The sequence below is a fragment of the Phragmites australis genome, chromosome 24, assembly GCF_958298935.1.
Source record: "Phragmites australis chromosome 24, lpPhrAust1.1, whole genome shotgun sequence".
Taxonomy (NCBI): domain Eukaryota; kingdom Viridiplantae; phylum Streptophyta; class Magnoliopsida; order Poales; family Poaceae; genus Phragmites; species Phragmites australis.
The window spans coordinates 6249666-6268035 of NC_084944.1; the positions used below are offsets into that span (position 1 = coordinate 6249666).

The 18370-nt window shown below is 42.5% G+C and overlaps 2 protein-coding genes across 2 annotated transcripts; both read left to right on the plus strand.

Annotated features, from left to right (window-relative positions):
• The first annotated feature begins 1436 nt into the window (after positions 1-1436).
• On the plus strand, positions 1437-11524 carry LOC133907069 (WD repeat-containing protein WDS homolog). The gene is made up of 4 exons (XM_062349076.1): positions 1437-2586; positions 4161-4262; positions 9452-10096; positions 11074-11524. Exons 1-4 carry the CDS (start codon positions 1930-1932, stop codon positions 11245-11247), a joined length of 1578 nt encoding a protein of 525 aa, XP_062205060.1. The 5' UTR covers positions 1437-1929; the 3' UTR covers positions 11248-11524.
• Positions 11525-12231: 707 nt separating this feature from the next.
• On the plus strand, positions 12232-14285 carry LOC133907068 (E3 ubiquitin-protein ligase WAV3-like). Its single transcript, XM_062349075.1, has one exon. It carries the CDS (start codon positions 12295-12297, stop codon positions 14188-14190), a length of 1896 nt encoding a protein of 631 aa, XP_062205059.1. The 5' UTR covers positions 12232-12294; the 3' UTR covers positions 14191-14285.
• The last annotated feature ends 4085 nt before the right edge of the window (positions 14286-18370 follow it).

The following is an 18370-nucleotide window of genomic DNA, read 5'->3' on the forward strand; positions in this document are numbered from 1 at the left end:
TGGGTATTCCTAGCTCTAGAAAATCGTAGAGTTAGAGCTATAGATATACCAAGATTGTTTGGGTAAGCTATTTTTTATTTTAGTTTAAAAATATAAATTTAAATAAATCTGTCTTAACCTATAAACACAAGATTTGATATGGAGCTGGAAGCAAGCTATGCTAACACGGTCGGTCTTGTTCACTGCTTTTGGAGATCCTGTCATCCTGAGTAGTTTAGGTTCAACCCTAATACGAAATCCCGATCCCGTCATCACCTCTAATATTGGAAGAGAGAAAAGGCCAACTCGACTCAGAAGCAAGGTTCCAAATTCATCGATATTTGATCAATTCGGTCCGCACCGAATTATGAAATCGATCGGTTTTTAATTTGAATTAAAAAACACAAAAAATCCTAAAAATACTAAGTCAATTCTAATACCTTATGTGATTTTAAAAAAAAATAATATTATTTACATCATATTTTATAGGGAGAAAGTTTGAAAAAAAGGAAAAATTTTAAAGTGTGCAACTCATTGATTAACTCATGTTAAGAAAAAGCTTAAAATATAAAAACATATATTTTTTGTGTGTAGGATGTACATTAAGAGGAACTATAAAATTGATTTCACTTCATTTAGAGTTATATTAATTTCTCTATAATTTTTACAAAGTTCACAAGCATAAAGTAACACATGTTAAGAAATAGCATTGTAATTAACCTTTTCATGTCTACCATTATTTTTTATACATAAAGCATAGTATAAGTAAACTAATAAAAGTTGTTTCACTAATTTTGGAGGTGTGATGAATTAGTTATGAATTAATCTAGTTACAACATATTTACTCAATCCTGCATATTACAATAATTATTTCATGAGTTCATTTATTTTTTTGAAAGATATATGATCATGTAAGAAGACTCACAAAATTTGTTTCATAAATTTTGGATTAGCAAATAATTAATTATGCATTTAACTATGTTTTAAAAAGTATATTTTCTCACAGAAAATATACAACTTTTTAATGAGTATAAATATTTTTATCATGTAGATCATGTTACCAGGAAACCAACAAAATTTGTTTCACTTGATTTCAAGCTTAGATGAATCAGTTATCGATTTTACAAGGTTAAACTATTTTTTTCATAAATTTTACTGAAATTTGATAAAACCAAACTGTATTTAATAAAACCGAACGGTTTTTGATGGAATTTGAATGATTTTTACAAGCGAAATGTGGTCTGTTTACAGTTAAATTCGGTCAGTTACCAAATGATCGATTTGTCCAAGTTTAATCTCCGATTTATAAATTTGATTAAGTGAATCTAATCAAATTTCGACCAAATTTTTTATATTCGCGAGTTTTGGAAAATCACCGGGTCCTAATTTTCGGATCTGAAATGAATTTGTAAACCTTGTTATGAAGCCAATCCTATCCTGATCCTTGAGGATCCCGTCATCCCGAGCAGTCAGGTTCAACCCCAGTACGGAACCGACGGCAGAGATAGTCCAACGCACACGATCTGTGGGGCTATTGCGCTTGGCCGTGTATTCCGTCCCCAAATGCCGCTTGTTTCTGCCCACAGTTCCGAAGAGCAAAAACCATCAGCTCCACCGGAAACCGGATCATTTGTTTCTCCCGTCCAAATCTACACGATCCCTTCCAAAATCGCATTAACACCACCGAGAAATCTCCCAAATTTTAATCATTTTGCTTCCGAGGCACCAAAAAGTTTAGTCTTTGTGTAGTCTGCTACTAGTGTGATCCATCGTTTGTGCCCAAATCCAACTGTTCCTTCTCCGACTCTTTTGATCGGTCCTTTTCCCGCCCCAAATCCACTAATTCCCCTCCAAAATTTGATCTTTTTCGCCTCCAAGCCCAGATTTTTTCTTGGGTTTTGCCGTCGGCTGGGGCGCGAAATTCCTCAAGCTGGCGACCCCGGCGCGCCCATGGACCTGCCCGGAAGCTCTGCCCCCCACGCCGACGAGGGCCCGGCCGGTCTCGTCAACCGGGGGGAGCTGGTGCGCGTCATCACGCAGTCGCTCTACTCCCTCGGGTACCGGAAGGCCGCGGCCGCGCTCGAGGCGGAATCCGGCGTGCCGCTGTACCCGCCGGAGCACGACCGCCTGCTGCTCGATGTGATGTCTGGCCGGTGGGACGCGTGCGTGGAGACCGTCCGCTCGGTCGCCGGCGTCGGCGACGGGGACCGAGCGGTCGCGCAGTTCCTGGTATGGAGGGGGCACTACCTGGAGCTACTGGGGATGGGGGACGCCGGCGTGCGGCGGGCGTGGGAGGTGCTCCGGCGCCGGATTGCGCCGCTCGATGTTGACAGGAGGTGCGTGCACTGTCTGGCACGCGCCATGGTCTCGTGCGAGGGGGTGGTCGCGCCGGAGGCTGTGGTTGAGTGGAGGATTGGGCTGTTCTTGGATTTGGTTGAGGTGTTGCCACCATGGTTCCATGTGCCGAGTGGGAGGCTGGAGTATTTGGTGGAGAGTGCTGTTACGAGGCAGGTCGCATCATGTGTATATCACAATTTGCCAGACGAGATCACTCTGTTTGAGGATCATAAGTGCCACGATGAGCAGATCCCTTCTGAGTGTGCTCAGGTGCGAGCTTGAGAATTTTTTTATTTGTCTTTTCAGTTTGCTAACAAATGTCCTAGTCTATCAGGTTTATAGGAATGCGGAATTGAACTGCAAACTCACAAACTAGAGTCATCAATATTGGAATTTAGATATTGCGTGTTCTTCTAACTAGTTTTCATAGGCACTTAAGTATGGCTATTTATCTCGGCAATTTAAATTTCTTCCATATCATGTTTGCATTATCTGCAGCTTGATCCCTCTCCATAATGGCTTTGTGAAGCATAAAATTATAACGCAGCTGGGAAATGTTACTTGTTAAAGTGCCACACATTTTTTCCATCCAGTAATGCAGGGATTTGGATCATTTAGAATCTTTACACTGGGACTCAAGTTTTTTTTTTTTTTAAAAATAGAAACAACAAAGTGACATCTTTATTTTCTACATTTACTTTCAAACTGTGCTTCGCCTGTTTGTTTGACACTGCCCATATCTAGGACTTCGATATACAAAATATATATACTCCTGTGAAGCATAGATTGCTGTCAATAGGAAATATTCTTAGTATTTAGGTATTTATATTCAAAATAATTAAATAAGAAAGGGGCCTATTAAGAACTTGTCAATTTGTAAAATAAGGATTAGGAATTGTTTAGGTTGCGCTAAATTTATCAAAGAGTATACAGGGTTTAGGGTTTTAAGGTTCAGGGACCTTGGTGAACTCGCTGTTGGTAGAGAAAAGAACGACAGTGTGTAGGAGGAATGGTGTATCTTTTATTTTTAGGAGCATGTGTCCATGAACCCACGAACTCAGCCACCACATCAGTAGAGGTTCCATGGATTTTCAACCATTGCTAAATGGTAACTGAATTTGGTTATGGTCTAAGATATTTCAACACCAGCACCCATAAGGTCATTAATTCTTTTAGGGTGAATTTTGCAAAATTACACTAGCATTTGTAAAGTTATTATAAAACAATAAGTTGAAGCACCTATTCAAACCACCACACATACTTGTTCGTAGCATTCTACAAAACCACACTAAAGGATCTGATAGGATGGACCCACCCGTTAGAGTTACTAGACCCAAGGGATTCCTGTTTGTTGACGTGGATGTAGTTGCTACGCGGGATACAAGCAGACATTTCAGATTGATTGCATGACGGGGTGGATATGCTTCCTTGCTCCTCTTGGCCAAGATTTTCAGATATGCCACCTAAACCATGGACCAAAACAACACACTTGATTATGTGTGCTAGTCAACAAAAGGAATAATTTGGAGCTTATGACTATGACGGCTGGGCCTGGCCTGTGAGCCACGTTCTATGTTATAGAAGTGTGGTTTTGTGAAGTTTTATGCACAATTAAGTATGTTTCTTTCAAATATGTGCTTAAAAGTGTGGTTTTGTGATATTTTTTATGATAATAGTAGTGTGTTGTTTAATTTACTCATTCATTTCTGACAAAAAGGGAGGACTATTCAGGTAAACTTCTTATGTATTCTTTCAGGAGTCAACAACACTGAAATTTTTTCATGCTTGTGGGTTGGGACTGTATTGCAAAGTTACAAATTTCACATATCCATGCCTGTTTGCAGATATTATGTGGTCATAGTAACGAAGTTTGGTTTGTAAGGTTCTCAAATAATGGAAACTACCTGGCATCGTCTTCAAGTGATTGTACCGCCATCATTTGGAAGGTATGGTTCAACACACCCAAGCAGCGTCCTAAAAAAGTTATGCTGTTTGTTGTTTGAGGAAATGATGTCACAATTTCACCTTGTTGTGCTGTGCTGTAAAAGTCAACTCATTGCAGATTATGCAGAATATTATCATTGTACCTATTTCTGAACTGCACCGTTTCAGACTCATGCCTGAGTGAACACAGCCTAACCACCGTGCTCTTGGCTAAACTTGACATCATGGAATCACAACTACAATGAATGTTCTATCTAATTCTGACGCTAACATTGAACTTATGGGGCACAACCCAATGCTAGCAGTAGATAGCTCACTCCAAACTGTCCAGACTGGAAGTTATGCTGAGAGCCTTAGGTACTGCTTACACTAATGTGCTGTTTTTTGTTGAGTCTTGGTGGACTCTTATAGTGTTCATTTTGTCACACCTGCCATCTCATCCGCATAGGAAGTCTATCTCTGGGATTCTCTATCATTCTTGTACAAAGTTCCATTTTCATGCCACTAGGCCATGCCTTGGGTCTTATTATGGGAACAATCTGATAATGAATTGAAGCTCAATGCATTGTTGAATCTGCCAGATTTTTTATGCAGTGAATAGATTAAAACTCTGATTGGCATATCAGTATTTTGCATTTTATTAATTGTTAGTAAAGTGTGGGACATAGTGGCTGACTGGTTGTTCTTTGTCAGGGGTAAATCCGTTGTAACATTAGTATTGTAAACAGCTGAAAAAGATTTCATCAATTGTTGCCTATAACCATTTTCATGGTTGATAATTTTTCTTTCTAATAGTCCTTTAATTTTTTTTAGTAACAGTGACCTTTTACTGATTCACTATACCAATAGCTGGAGAAAATGCCATGTAGATAACTATAACATTTTCATACCAAAATATATTGACTGTTTAGGTGGTGAGAGTTTCAGATTAGAAAACGAGGAAAAAGATTCACCTTTCTCTAGTCTGTGGTTTGGCTCCAGGCAAGCACCCAGCCACCTAGCATTTTGGCCATGCAATGGTTATAAGTTCGGAAATTGTGCAAATAAACTGTTGTTTGATGTTTCAAAAGTTGGAATGACATGCAGCACACATCAGCAGATTTCTAGCATTAGTGAACTCCACATAGTAGCTATTTTCCTCATGAGGGGTAACTCTTATAGAGGAAGTTATAGGAGAAGGGATGTGAACTTTTTAAAAATAAGCGAAGTCTTTTTTTTTTTCTCTGTAATGCTCAATGCTTGGAAAGGAATATAAATGAAATGGAATGGATAAGAGAATATCTCTCTCATTGTTTTCTCTGTAATTTTATAGTGTTTTCCTTAATTTCTCCTTTTTTTTACATCTTTCTTACCGTTTTCTTCGGTCTTGAATTCTAATTTTTTTTTATCCAATTCATTATGTACATATGAAAGTTGTTATATTTGACTATTGTTGACGCAAAAAGATGTCACGCTAAACACTGAGCACCTCGTGTGCATAATCTGGCGAGCAGCACATAGGATACCCTGATCGTGGCGCTGTGTTGTCCAAACCGTCGGAGCGTGGATGGCCGACGGCTTGTCCTGATCATCGAGATCAAGAACAAATAGTAATATAGATTGGAAGAGAGAACAAGACTACAAAAGTTAGGCAAAATAGATAAAAACAAAAGATAGATTGTGTTTGATCAATTGGTTCATTTTTTCAATCGGCCATGGCTCTCTCATATTTAGAGGGCAGCATGTCTTAGCTATAAGAGATCAGAACTTCTAATCAAACTGAACAAACTTATAGATATGATTCAGCTATGCCTTTTGATTTCCAAACTTTCTATAACATATCTTTCCTAATCGACTATGTAAACTTCCATATATCTACCCGAGTATCTTTTATTGCAGCTTGGCCTTCTTGGATTTGACTATATGCTTGACGAATCCATGTATTTGAATCCAACCAGTTCTTCCACCTGTCCGGAGGCCAACTGCTGAAACAAACCGTGGTCACTGATCGTGACCACTGATCGTAGTCACTAGTCGTGGTTGTGAAGTACTGTTCACTGGTTGGAGTTACTGTTCATCTGGTCGTAAGTACTATCCATCTGGCTGAGTACTGTTTATTGTGGTTAGAGTACTATTTACCATGGTTGAAGCATTGTTCATCGTAGTTGGAGCACTGTTCATCGGTGGATGTACTGATCGCTGTCACCCATTAAGCCAGTCATTGCTGCAATAACCACTATAAATACCAAATCTTGTCATCAGCACATGCCCCTCTGTTTTTTGGTGAAGCTTGCTCACTAAAAAACATATCATCTCCCTTCCTACTTACTTAGGGCGATGATTAAGACATCGGTGACTAATACATCGGCCTTACGTCTTTGCTTATTGATTCACTACACCATTTAACCAAAACTCTGAAGGTAACATAAATATTATATTAATATCCATACCTTCGGTTGGTGAAGCATCATTAGCATTCATCGACGACTCTCCATAATCAAGTAATTCTTCATCTTCCTTGTCATTTTCTATAGGCGTTGGCATTGTTGGTGAAGGGGTTGTTGTAGGAGCTGTTATAATATCTAGCTTTGGTCTCCATATTTGTTTCACGGGTTGTATTGGCTTAATCTCATTGAAAGTAGCTTCCTGTAACTTTCAGCTTGTTGTTCCATCAATTCTTGCTTGCGTAACGCTGCAATCTTCATTTCTTTGTGTGAGATAAGTCTAAGGGACACCACCTCGGTTGTAGGTATTTAGAAAGCGTCTTGGTGCTATTTGCTTTATGATCATTAGCCCTTGGAACAACTTGGACAACAGTAGATATGTGTTTAGACTTGACCAATTTATCACAAAAAACAATTGGTCCTTTGCCAAGTTCTTCAGCCAATATTTTCATTGAACCAATCCTAATAATATCAGCAGTAGTAGCACATGTTTTATCAACATTAGAATCTAAAATTTGATTAGAAGCACTACCCTCCTCGGTCTGATATACTTTCTTCACATCTCTAGTATATTGAACATCACTAGACCAATTTGTATGCTTTAATCGGTCATGGATTGGACGTGATATTCTATTAAATACCGGCATTTGTGGTACTGTCATGGCTAAAGTTTTAAAATTTGGCTAAAAGGCAGTCGAAAGTTTCTTCCCTAGCGAAGTCGCCAAAAATTGTGTTGACGTGAAAAGATGTCACGCCAAACACTGAGCACCTCATGTGCACAATCCGACGAGCAGCACTCAGGATACCCCGGTCGTGGTGCCGCGTTATCGGACCTTTGTCTTTACCCACACTCGGGAGGGACCTCGTCGGAGCGTGGATAGACGGTGGCTTGTCCTTGATCGTCGAGATCAAGAACAGATAGCAATGAAGATTGGAAGAGAGAACATGACTATAGAAGCTAGCCAAAAGAGATAAAAACGAAAGATAGATTGTGTTTGATTGATTGTTTCATTTTTTCAATCGGCCATAACCCTCATATTTAAAGGGCGACATGTTTTAGCCGTAAGAAATCAGGACTCTTAATTCAAACCGAACAAGACTTATAGATATGATTCGGCTATGTCTTTTGATCTCCAAATTTCTATGACTAACGTACCTTTCCTAATCGACCACGTAAACTCCCATATATCTACCCGAGTATCTTTTATTGCAGCTCGACCTTCTTAGATTCGACTACATGCTTGACGTATCCGTGTATTTGAATCCGACCAGCTCTTCCACCTATCCGGAGACAAACTGTTGAAACAAACCGTGGTCACTGATTGCCTCATTAGTTGTGACCACTGATCGTAGTCACTGGTCGTGGTCATGAAGTATTGTTCACTGGTTGAGGTTACTATTCATTTGATCGGAGTTACTACTTATCCGATCATAAGTACTGTCCATCTAGCCGAGCACTGTTCATCAGTGGATGTACTGATCGCTGTCGCTCATTAAGCCAGTCATTGCTGCAATGACTACTATAAATGCCAAATCTTGTCATCAACAACTATATTCAGCCTATATCATTTAATCTGTATTTCTTATTTCACTACATTTGGATCATGATCCTACTTCCACTTTGAATACTTTATAGAAAATACTTTCCTGTTTACATACTTCCATTGGTTCCCTAGAGACAGCCTTGTACATGCGTATATTTATTGCAAACATACTTCTCCCTATGTTAAAAATATAAGACAAATTTTTACAAGTTTTGTCGATCTTTTCTAATTCTGACCGGTATTGTGTACAAACCTCTGGATTGAACATGTGAAAATTATATTGTCAAATTTTTCTCAAGAAGTCCTTTCATAATATAGTATTTATATTTTTTTCTAATACTTAGTACAATAATTTAATGGTCAAAATCAACTAATGGAAACCATGTCAATGTCCAAAACAATATACGGTACTATTTTTTCAGGCTTAAGCTGTGTTACTGTGTTCTAAGGGCCTTTCTGTTGAAACATGGTATCATAGAATCAGTTGCCATAATTCGTAATATTATTATTCGTAATATTATTATCTTATGCATGCTACAATAGTAACTCTCTTACCAATTTTTATGTAATGATAAGTAGATGGGACTATATTCAACTGTATAATGATACAAACGTGAGCTTGGGAAGATCATGCTTCTCATGTGAGATCTTGGTCTTGTTCCTGGTTTGCTCATATGCTTCGTTTTAACTGGATTTTTCATGGTTTTTGGGAACAATATACTTGAAGGAGTCTCAGTGTCTAATTGCACTCTTAAGTCCGTGCAGAAGTTAAAAAAAAATTATCAATTGTTCTCGTGAAAAAATCCTATTAATTGGTCTTTTTTACGATAAATTGGACTTCATCTGTACAAGGGATGCATGTGCTAGAAGCCTAACAGTATTGCTAATGCTCCCTCTTTTTGTTAAATTGTGGTTGATAATCTAAGCTAGTGGGGAAATGAAGATGCAAGTATGTAAATTTTATGATATTTTTTGCTAGGTGAAAACACTAGTAGGTGTGAGGCCTTTAAAGTACACTGGTTTGCATTCTATATGATTACTTTACAGATAAATATCCATTCCTCAAACCCCATGTTTCCATCGACAGCAATTTTCGCTTTGCTTACTGGAAACACATATTTGATCTATCTATGAACTTTTTTTCAGTGTTGATGCCCATTTTTTCCCATGCATCACAACTTCCAATTCTTGCATGTCATGTCTGACCTCCAGATATGGTTTTAGGTGGAAAATGATGATACGTTGACCAAGAAGCACTGCCTCAAGGGTCACCAAAATCCAATTTCCTATGTTTCCTGGAGCCCAAACGACAGAATGCTACTTACTTGTAGTACAGGGGAATTTTTAAAACTGTGGAATATTGATACTGGTGAATGCGATCTTAAATTCAGAGGTTCAGTAGACTACATCATCACTTCATGTGCATGGTTTCCTAATTCGGAGAAAATAGTATGTGCCAGTTCTGAGCCTGGGAGTTCTCCAAATAGAATCTTCACTTGTGACCTAGAAGGTCAAGAACTGGAAGTGTGGGCTGGAGAGAGAATACCTAAAGTCAGTGATCTTGCTGTGACACCTGATGGCCAACATCTAATCTGTGTATCTTGTAACGAAATTTGGATTCGAAAACTTCCAAAGGGGCGGGAATGGAGAATCCGTGAGAAGCAGACGATTTCATCTTTTTCTCTCTCAGGTGATGGACAGTCACTCATTGTCAACCTTAACAGCCAGGAAATTCATTTGTGGAAAATCAATGAAAGTTCTGCTGTGCCAGAAAAGTTCAAGGGGCACAAGCAAGAAAAGTTTGTGATTAGATCTTGCTTTGGGGGTTCAAACTCCTTGTTCATTGCTAGTGGCAGTGAAGATTCACAGGTATAATTTTCTTCTGTAGTTTAATCTTGCTTTTGAAGAAAATCTTAGCCACATCTAATTTTCCCTTTTTATTTCTTGCATAAATTCCATTATTGGGCATGTATATGCCATATGCGAGACCACCAGTGTTACACGGACACGAGTGTGGGTGTCAAAGTCCGACTCGGGTGCGGGTATCCAAATTCGGTAAACTCTAAAAAATAGGATTCGGGGATTCATCATCATCATCATCATCACATCCCCCAGTTACAACCCGAAACACTGTGAGTTACAATTTGTTCGGTAGACCAGTTACAACTTCACGTCCAGAAATGCATAATTACAACACGAGAAGCTAACACTGTGGGTTACAACTTGTTATTCGTACTGCGCACATCCCCAGTTACAACCCGAAACACTATGAGTTATAACTTGTTAGGTAGACTAGTTACAACTTCATATTTAGAAATGCATAATTGCAACACGAGAAGCTAACACTGTGAGTTACACTGGAGACCACCCACCCACTGAACCACGCATGAGCCCGTAGGTGGGACCGAGGAATGGCTTAAAGCAGCACCTTTCTGCCGGGGGTAATATGCATGGGTTGGTCCACTAATGATGTTCATAACCTCTTTAATGTAGCATGAAGCCATACATAGAACACATACCTAGAATACCAATAATATTGATGGTTCTAAGCTGATTGCACTGCTTGGGTTTGGAGTTGCTAATTCAGCGCTGTGGTTGATAAGTGATGGCCTGATTTACCAAGGTAAATGTACCAGTCTGCTGCAAGCAAATCAACACAATCTCATGTGAATAATTTTAATGATGTTTATGTTCACCTGTTGCATAACAATATGTACAGGAATACATGATATCGCACTGAGAATGGTGAGCGTGAAATAAGTTGATAAAAAGCTTTCATACGGAATTTTTCTCTTATGGACTATCGAGCCTTTTTCCATCTGCTAATGTGTACAAATAATGGGCAGGTCTACATTTGGAAAAGACACCTCGGCACACCGATAAAGGTCTTACATGGCCACTCGATGATTGTGAACTGTGTAAGCTGGAATCCTTCCAGGCCCCAAATGCTGGCTTCTGCTAGTGATGACCACACAATTCGAATATGGCTAGCTCGCAAAACTCGAAGTACACCTATTTAAAGTACAAAATTTTGTATGCCCCCCTGTAAATAGTTGTACATTTGGAGTTTTGGATTGCATGCACAAATCTGTTTAGAGTTTTTAGCTACTTTCAGAGTTCAGACTTCAGAGAGATTACATTCGAACGGAGGTAGCAGGGGTGCTGTGTTCACTATGTATGCATGTTTACTAGTTGAAGTTTTGACCCTTCTGTACAGGACACACATGCATCCGAACTTTGTACATTTTATGAGCCGCTACTCGTTAAAAGCGTCCATATATGACTTCTGCCTGTGTAGATTCAGTGTCGTTACGCCTGATCTGAAGTTCTCTTTTTTCCTGTGTGATTGTGCCACAGAAACTATTCGTGAAATTACCCATATAATACTACGCATACTTTTGTTTTGAATACCCTGCAATTTCTGAAGGCTCTTGTTTTAGATGACTTTTTGAATGCTTTTACGTGAGGGTGAAAGTCAATGCCGAAAGTGCAAGGGTAGTTTCCCAAAGGAGCAGGGAGAAAAGTTGAAGTCAAGGGGTAGCCTTGGCATCTTCAAGGCAAACCTTTAGACTTGCAGGGGCAAATATGTACTGCAGCAAAGAAAGCAAGACCCTATAAAGTTTTTACAGATTCATATGAAACTGAGCTGTTTCTTATAAAATTCACGCGTTTCAAACATGCTCTCACGTAACTCACAACTCATAGATTGTTTGCATGCATACAGGCACGATTCATGTTTTAGATTGATTGTACGGTCAATGACTATGTGCTCAAGAAAACAATGAACAAGAGGGCCTACTGATGAACCAATTCAGAACTGTGAACTAGTCAACAAAAACAGGATTAGAAAATTTTGCAGCGACCGGTTGTTCCAACCTAAACTTCAGAAATCAACAACTTGATGGAAATTTAAATCAGGTTCAACGCGGATCGTACGTGGGCGCGATACCAACACGGAGAATATATTTTTGGTCACTGTTATCGTGTCACAACTCACAAAGTCACAAAGAAATTTCTGTTTTTGATTCTTTATTTTTTCTTTTCGAAGAAGAAGAAGAAGCACGGAAATGGAGAGCAGCCCGTGCGCCATCTGCCACGGCGACATGCGCCGCACCCGTAGCAGTGGCGGCTGCAGCGGCCAGGACGTCTTCACGGCGGAGTGCTCCCACCAGTTCCACTCCCGATGCGTCTCCGGGTCCGGAAGAGTCGCGCGCGGCCGCTTCGTCTGCCCGCTCTGCATCGCCCGGTGGCGCGAGCTGCCATCGTTGCGCTCCACGAAGCCGTCGCCGCGGCCGCCACCGCCGTCGCCCGCGCTGGCCGCGCCGACCCAGCCGTTCTTCCGGCCCATGGAGCCGCGTGTGTTCGACGACGACGACCCGGTGGACCGGACGCCTCGGCTTTACGGTGACCAGCGCCTCAGTGCAAGCGCGGAGGCATCCAATGGAGGAGCAGTAACGCTCACCACGCACTGCGAGTACCCGGCTCTGGCGAGGGACGCGTCCGCCGACGACTTCGTCGTGCTCGTGCACGCCAGGGCTCCCGGGGCCGGGGCTGGCGGCGCGGCGGCGCCGCGCGCGCCTCTGGACCTGGTGACCGTGCTCGACGTGAGCGGCAGCATGGTGGGGACCAAGCTGGCGCTGCTGAAGCAGGCCATGGTGTTCGTCATCGACAACCTCGGGCCCCGTGACCGCCTCTGCGTCGTGTCCTTCTCCTCCGGCGCGAGCCGCTTGATGCGGCTGGCGTGCATGTCGGACGCCGGGAAGGCCCTGGCGAGGCGTGCCGTGGAGTCCCTCACGGCGGGCGGAGGCACCAACATTGGGGAGGCCCTTCGAAAGGCTGCGAAGGTGCTCGACGAGCGCATGCACAGGAACTCCGTCGCTAGCGTCGTGCTCCTTTCCGACGGGCAGGACACGTATACCGTGGCAAGGCGCTACGGCCGCAACGCCAACTACGACGCGCTCGTGCCGCCTTCCTTTGCGTACACCGGCGCGGGAAGCCGGTCGGCGCCGGTCCACACGTTCGGCTTCGGCACGGACCACGATGCCGCGGCTATGCATACCATCGCCGAGGCCACGGGCGGCACGTTCTCGTTCATCGAGGATGAGGCGGCCATCCAAGACGCGTTCGCGCAGTGCATCGGGGGGCTCCTCTCCGTCGCCCTGCAGGAGCTTCGCGTTGACGTCACGTGCGTGCACCAAGGCGTGCGCGTCGGGGCGGTCAAGTCCGGCCGCTTCGAGAGCCACATCGACGCGGACGGCCGCGCCGCCTCTGTCGACGTCGGCGAACTCTACGCGGACGAGGAGAGGCGCTTCTTGGTGTTGGTGCACGTGCCAAGAGCCCGCGCCACGGAAGATGCCACACACCTGATTGAAGTGAGCTGCGCTTACCGTGACACGGCGACTGGACGGGCCAAGAACGTGGGCGGCGAGGACGCGGTCGTGCTGAGGCCCGCGCGCGCGGCGACCGCGGAGCGCTCCATGGAGGTCGAGCGCGAGCGCGTCCGGGTGGAGGCGATGGAGGGCATCGCGGCGGCCCGGGCGGCGGCGGAGCGGGGCGCGCACGCGGAGGCAGCGGAGATACTCCGGAGCCGGCACCGGTCGGTGGCGCGGTCCGCCGCGGCCCGGGCGGGCGACTCCATGTGCGCCGCGCTGTCACGCGAGCTGCAGGAGATGCGCGCTCGCGTGTCGGACAGTCGGCGGTACGAGCTATCCGGGCGCGCGTACGTGCTCTCCGGGCTGAGCTCGCACGCGCAGCAGCGCGCCACGTCGCGGCAGATGATGTCCGGCGAGGCGACGCGGGGCGCCGAATCGGCTGGTGACGTCAGCGTGGCGATGGCTACGGCGGGCGGCACTACCTCGTACATGACGCCGGCGATGCTGGACATGCTGGACCGGTCGCGGAGGTCGCGGGAGCTGCTGCAGCAACGCCAACATCAGACAAGGGACCGGAGAAGAACCTTTTGAGTTACAAGGGAGTTTTTTTAATTTGGTACAACCTTTTTTTTTTTTTTTGCAAAGAAAGCATTTCGACCCGAACTTGGGTGGTAAAGGAAGGATTTTTTTTTAACTTTTTTTTTTTTGCAAAGAAAGCATTTCGACCCGAACTTGGGTGGTAAAGGAAGGATATATATATATATATATATTTGGCGCAAAGGAAGCGCTGCTTATTTCGTTCCTATGAGAAGAGAACATGGCCGTACGGAATAATGGCAACTAGCTCCATTGGACACAATTCCATCAATGTAACTGAAAGGGAACACTCTAAAAAGCAATCCCTAGTAGACTTTAAAACATTTCCATGAAATGAATAAGAACGCTTTCAATACCGTATTTGTACATGAAACATTTGCATGTGCACCGTATTTGTTAAAATAGAGATTGCTTTGTCAAAAGATATCAGATACGAAAAGATCCAAAAACAGGCAACAGACTCCATCGTATTTGTCAAAATAGACAGTATATCGGTGTATTCACAAATCTAGCACTCGTATTCGGTACCTCAAATTCCGAAAAACTAGATTCCGGTACCTGAGGCACTAAAAACGATGGAGTTGGCTTGTATTCGGTACCTGAGGTGCTATTCGGCACCTCAGATACCCAAAAATCCCTGTATTCAGCACCTCAGGTGACGAATACGGCCCGACGTGTTGCGATCGTCGTGTCGTGTCTCTGCTTTCGGCGCGCCCTGGTCACATCGTGTCGTGTCGAGATGCTTTTGCTGGTTTTAGGGAGCCCCATGTTGCCGTGTTTCGCTATAAGATGAGAGCGCACTCGTGAGGAGTACCATGCACGAGCCGCAGCGCGAGAGGAGAGCAGAAGCGCGAGCAAAGGAGCAGAGGAGAGAAGAAGCATCGGTGCATCACGTGGATAGGAGAGAAGAAGCAGCGCGCGGTGAAGAGTAGCAGTAGCGCGAGGAGAGGAGAAGCAGCCCGAGGTGAAAAGGAGCAGCAGCGCGAGATACAGTAAGTACTTAAATTATATTTTTAATTAATACTTGCAGCAATAATAGTATTTAGAGTAATTAGATTATTTAATTCATTTAATTACATTTGTTCAATGATTTTGTTAGTTTGATTATGTGAATTTGATTATTTGCTTAGTCAGTGTAATAGTAATTAGCATGAATTTGTATAATAGTAATTAGTGTGATGTTGTGTAATAATAATTATTTGCTTAGGTAAATAGATTGTATAATAGTAATTAACATGAATTTGATTAGTTAGTGTAATTACATTATATAATTAGTTTAATAATAGTAGTGACGTAGGGTGATGGTATGGTGCTTACATGGTCTAGTGCAGTATGTTGTCAGTAGAGAGTATCTATAATAACTCGGTCTATTTTTATTCTCTAAGGCATATTACGTTTAGTAGGGCACGTTATTAAGTTAGTCATTAGATGTACCGTACATGCCAATATTTTTTATTATCATATGTAACCTCTGTACCGGGTTGTATGATAATTGTGCTTCACAACTACTATTATTTGACAAATTCGAATTTGTATCATCCTAATGTTAATTCATAAAATTACACACATCAATTTACATCAAGTGAATAAAGAAATATGTGGAAAAAATCTCTCCTTGTTGCTAAGCTACCAGTGGACTGCAAAACTCGCATGCACCCAAAGCACAAACAAGATGCGACGTGACTCGGCTGAAAGTTTTAATATTTATCAATTAACTCACTGCTAAGTTTTAATATTTATCAATTAAATATAGTAAATAATATATCTGAAATTTAAACAACCAGATAATGAACATGCAAATAGGGATACCATCTCTCAAAGCAGGAAGCGAGAACCAAGAAAGAAATGAAGCACAGAGAACAGTAAGAAGAGGATTAATATTAATCTGAGAGTTTCAAGAACTATGTTATCAATTATCATCAGCATTCAATGACAAAGAAATACAACCAATTAATTAAACAGGACAATAACTGAGTTTCGTGCTATGCATCTATTAAGCCTCCCATTATATATTATGCATTTGTTTTGTGTATGCAATGATGATGATGTGTTGGTTATGATGATTTTTTAGTGAACTTACCTTGATTGTAGGTTTTGTGCATGCTTGAATTTATTTTTATGCAAATTGAATAAAAAAGAGAATATCACATGAAATGATACAAATAGATATAAATAAAGTATTATAAAGGAATTTACTTTTTCACTAAATAACCTAGGATTGGAAATATTTTTATAAATTAGTACATCACATGAGAAGAATATTAATGATTTTTTCTAGATTTTTGGAATTTATTTGAGGCATTAAAAATTTCTAGAATTTATAAAAGTAGGCTTATTTAGAGAATTTTAATTAAATATTGGCTCAGGCTTTTTAGATCAAACTAATTAAAATGGGTTGTTAGTGAACTCTAGTTTGCTTATAAAAATATTAAAAAAATTTGAACTACTTTTATACTCTCAAATAAAATTGAGAATTAAATAAAAAAATATAAACACATGTGTACAGGACCGCTAGCTTTCTTCCCATACTTTCTTTTGCCACCGCCCGTGCGTATTCAGCACCTAAGATGCCGAATACGGTAATGTGCATGTATTCAGTACCTGAAATATCGAATACGGTGCATAGTATCGTATTCGGCACATTAGGTGCTGAAATGTGCCGGGCCACCCTTTTCTGGTGTCTCATGTTCCGCAGTAGGGTTTTTGGTAAACGAGGTGCCGAATACACATGTTAAATTTATAGATACGCTAATATATTATCTATTTTGACAAATACGTTATCATAAGTTGTCTATTTTTGGATTTTGACCATAACAAATGATTGGTACCGGTAATAACGTGTTCTGGTGCTACTTTTCAGATTGCTTGCGCCCCACCTTAGGTCTTATTTATCTTTGTTGTAGATTATCATAATCTAAATTATATGAAATAACGATGAAAGTGGGCCGAATATAGAAAACGCCTTGCCATGCATCAGGTCAAGCCTAACCCGAGTCAGGTTTGGATCTAGGTCATGTTTTGCACCGTGGGCCCCGAAATCATGAGGCTCATAAACTTGTTAGCCCATCTCGACTCCGAGTGTTCGGCAACACCACTTGCCCGACCACCAGCCCACCATGCTCCTGCTCCCTTCCACCGACCTCGTCCCCAACCTCACCAGCTCACCATGCGGCCTGCGCCGTCTCATCATGCTCTGGGCATCCACGCTCGCGCTCTGCTCCTCCTCGTCCTTGCCCCCCGCGCCATCTGCTGTCAGGCCAAGCTCCTCCACTAGGTTGCTGCTCTAGCGCGGACCCCTGCCCCACCCTCTGAAATCTCGTATTGGCGAGGGCCAGTGGCACCGCGGAGACCTTGTCGTCCATGCTTCGAAGGGGGAGGAGGCGGGCCTTGAGGGCGCAGAAGCCGCCGTTCATGTGCTTGGCGCCGACGCCACATCCTCGGATTTGGCCAGTGCATGACCGTGTGAGTTAGACTATGGGCATCGGATTTGGCCAGCACGCACGAGGGCGGGCAAGACAGGAAGCGAGGGAGGGGAAGTGGGATCCAAATCCTATGTGAAGCAGGGTTCACAAAATCGTCAGTAACCTTGGTTATCAGGTTACCGGTCGATTTGTTCCATATAGCATTTATAAATCGATTGGTTTTTTGTTAAGTTCAAATTCAAAATTAAAAAAATTAACAAATTTTGATCGGTTTCTACCAAATTCCACCAAATTATTGTGTAGTTACTGCGGTTTTCGCGATAATTGTTAAGGGCCGGTTTTCGGAGGTCAAAGCATTTGTAAATCATGATGTGAAGTCAGATGTAAAAAATAATTTATGAGATAATGAACAGTAGCTTACGTAGGATACTGTAGCAAATGTATTGTAGCATCAAATACTGTCCGTTTGCCTGAGATCTAATGCCTCACAGTAGAGGGAAGTTAGGTGATCCCAATTCAGGGAGGTGAGGACTGATGAGAGGAAGCGAGATGGAGTCAGCCAACCGGGCTATGGTCAGGATCTGACTGGACTTCGAGTGTCGGATCTGCGAGCTGTCATGGGGATGGATCTTAGGTTTTGGGTCCCCGTCAGGTCTCAGGTCCCCACCGGGGCTGAGGTCATTGATGGATTTGCACCCAGTTTTATTTTAGATCTAGGTCGGGTTTTATGTTTCGGGTTTCAGATCGGGTGC